This window comes from Frankliniella occidentalis, unplaced genomic scaffold (genome assembly GCF_000697945.3).
Source record: "Frankliniella occidentalis isolate FOCC.00 unplaced genomic scaffold, Focc_3.1 Scaffold22, whole genome shotgun sequence".
NCBI classification, from domain to species: Eukaryota; Metazoa; Arthropoda; class Insecta; order Thysanoptera; family Thripidae; genus Frankliniella; species Frankliniella occidentalis.
In genome coordinates, this window is record NW_026267152.1 from 1,559,925 (window position 1) to 1,562,170 (window position 2,246).

General features: G+C 59.8%; 1 protein-coding gene across 1 annotated transcript; it reads right to left on the bottom strand.

Annotated features, from left to right (window-relative positions):
- Positions 1–853: 853 nt before the first annotated feature.
- On the bottom strand, positions 854–2,201 carry LOC113216858 (uncharacterized). Its single transcript, XM_052264895.1, has 4 exons — positions 2,140–2,201; positions 1,779–2,051; positions 1,550–1,693; positions 854–1,405 (listed from the first exon to the last, which is right to left on the bottom strand). Exons 2-4 carry the CDS (start codon positions 1,895–1,897, stop codon positions 1,102–1,104), a joined length of 567 nt encoding a protein of 188 aa, XP_052120855.1. The 5' UTR covers positions 1,898–2,051; positions 2,140–2,201; the 3' UTR covers positions 854–1,101.
- Between the last annotated feature and the right edge of the window lie 45 nt (positions 2,202–2,246).

A 2,246-nucleotide genomic window follows, 5' to 3' on the forward strand; every position in this document is an offset into this window, starting at 1 on the left:
TCCCCCACCCCCACGACACCCCTCTCCAATCACTCGCAACTATATCCCGCGTGCTGTGGCTTTGGCTTACACCACCCCTCTCCCTTCGGCTCCACACGGGCACACGCACCCCGCCGCAGGCCCCGCACCGCCATCGCCATCATCGCCCAGACCAGAATGGGGCAGAACGAAAGTTGTCACAAGGTGGTTTCACAACTCCGCGTCTCGGTAGAATTCGGGGCTGTGATCTTCTAAATTTGCAGTAAATGTGTTGTTGTCCCCTCCCCCTCCTCACTCTATACATCACAGAGCGAGCCCTCGTTTTACTAGTTTGGAAAACGGCAAGCAGAACATAAAAAATTAAACTCCTAAAAAAAAATTAATTCAACCTTTACTTGTTTTATTATTCCCCTAGTAAATATTTGCACCGCAGCTAATATTTTTTTCTGTCGAAATTTTGATTCTCCCACTTTCGCCTGTACCACGCGGCGTTCCGCACTCCTAGTTGTTGTGGTGCTTGTGCCGATAATGACTTTTTCGCGCAGTGGTCGCGCTGCGTAGAAGGGGGCGAGGCCCGGGTGGGCGGGGCAGCAACAGCAGCTGCTGCTGCGCGCGCGCGCACACACACACACGCACGCACTCGCTCACATTCATAACACACACGTCAGTTAACACACTCGTTCGCGGCCCTGTGAACTATGGCCCCATATGGCGCACGGCGCCGCCGCCGCTATCGTCGCCACGCTCTCGCCTGTTTCAAATCCGCCGGGGTGTAAAAAATAAAGTGTCCCGCAACGGATTGCAGCGCGCGCCGATATCGGGGCGCCGTTTGCTTGACGGGTGGCAAAAACAAATGACAAAAAAAATCGTCAGAACTTGTAAATAAAATAATATAGTGTAAATAAAGTACTGGTTTGAAAAAGAATAAGTTGGAGCAGCAGATGTTCAGGGCGATTGATGCTGATGGTCGCCACCTCCTACGACGCCGGGACGCCGGGACGGACATCCCTGGTGACAATAAAGGCTCCTCGACGTGGAGGTGCACTTGAGACGTCTCGTTTGACGTCTCCCGGACCACATTCTCGGGTCGGGTCCCCGTCGAGGAGGCTGTTGTGGGGCGGCTCATCGCCGACTCATGTTGCCCGGGCCGTAGAACAGAAGCGGCACGGCCTTGGCGCGGTCGCGGCCGAAGCGCCTCTCCACGTTGGCGCGCACCTGGCGCGACTTGCCCGGCATGTCGAGCTGGCCGGCGATGTTGAGGTGCTCGGCCGTGTTGTGCACGCGCGACGCGAGGCGGTGCAGGTAGCCGAGCAGCTCGCGCACGCCAGAGGCCGCCGTCACCTGGTAGCTGTACGTGTGGATCGACTCGGAGCCCAGCTCGTTGCTCGAGCAGCCCGACGAGCACGTGCAGTCCAGGCCCTCCCACCTGGTGACATGAGACATCGACGTCAAAGCGAAACCCAGAAAACGTGTCGATCTCGAAATCATTCCAGCATGATTTCAGACACGATAGTCGATAAACTGTCTGATCTCGGTAATGATCTGATATCACCCGGAGGTGGTGACTCACTGGCAGACGGCGACGCAGACAACCCGCGCCACGTTGGTGGAGGAGGCTGCGGCGCATACGGCCTCGCCGTCTACGATGGAGACGGAGGTGGCGCTGAAGCTGCAGTCCATGCACGCCACGAGCGCCTCACCCTGGCCGACTTTCCTATGAAACCCAACGCGGTCGTCCTGGAGTCCTCCCATCACTCTGCTCAGCATTTGTGTTCGCGGTGCCTCCACGGGCCCCTCACCTGGTCTGGTGCCTCGTCGAGGTGTTGGAGAGCGTGAGCGCCGCTGACACGGGGCACGAGGTCGCCGAGCACCACGTCTGGCCAAACACCCGGTTCCGGAGCGCCCGGCCGCGCACCATGGCCGTCGGGTTGGTCGCGGTCAGGTCGTCGTCGACGGACAGCGACAGGGAGCGGGCGTAGAGGAAGCCCAGGTCGGCGGGGTCCTCGTCCGGCACCACGGGCTTGCCGTGGACGTGGTTGTTGATCCGGCGGTCGCTGCCCTCCGCGTCGTACCTGCGGGTAGGGGAAGGAAAGGACAGCCGTATCGGCGATTAGGCTGAGCCAGGAGCCACCCGCCCCGACCCCCACCCACCCTACTTACGAGGTGGTGGCGGCGGCCTCCAGGGGGCAGTCCTTGTCGTCGTTAGCCGAACACCTGCCGTCTGCAACGGGATGACGCCATTACATTTAACAGGTCGGGCCACGGAG

What these genes read in the sequence shown, in the direction of transcription:
- LOC113216858 (XM_052264895.1), bottom strand. Translation starts at nt 1,897, where the DNA reads ATGGTGCGCGGCCGGGCGCTCCGGAACCGGGTGTTTGGCCAGACGTGG. An exon ending in TCGACGAGGCACCAGACCAG is followed by an intron (nt 1,694 to 1,778) that starts GTGAGGGGCCCG and finishes TGGGTTTCATAG; the next exon opens with GAAAGTCGGCCAGGGTGAGG. An exon ending in GTCTGCGTCGCCGTCTGCCA is followed by an intron (nt 1,406 to 1,549) that starts GTGAGTCACCAC and finishes TCATGTCACCAG; the next exon opens with GTGGGAGGGCCTGGACTGCA.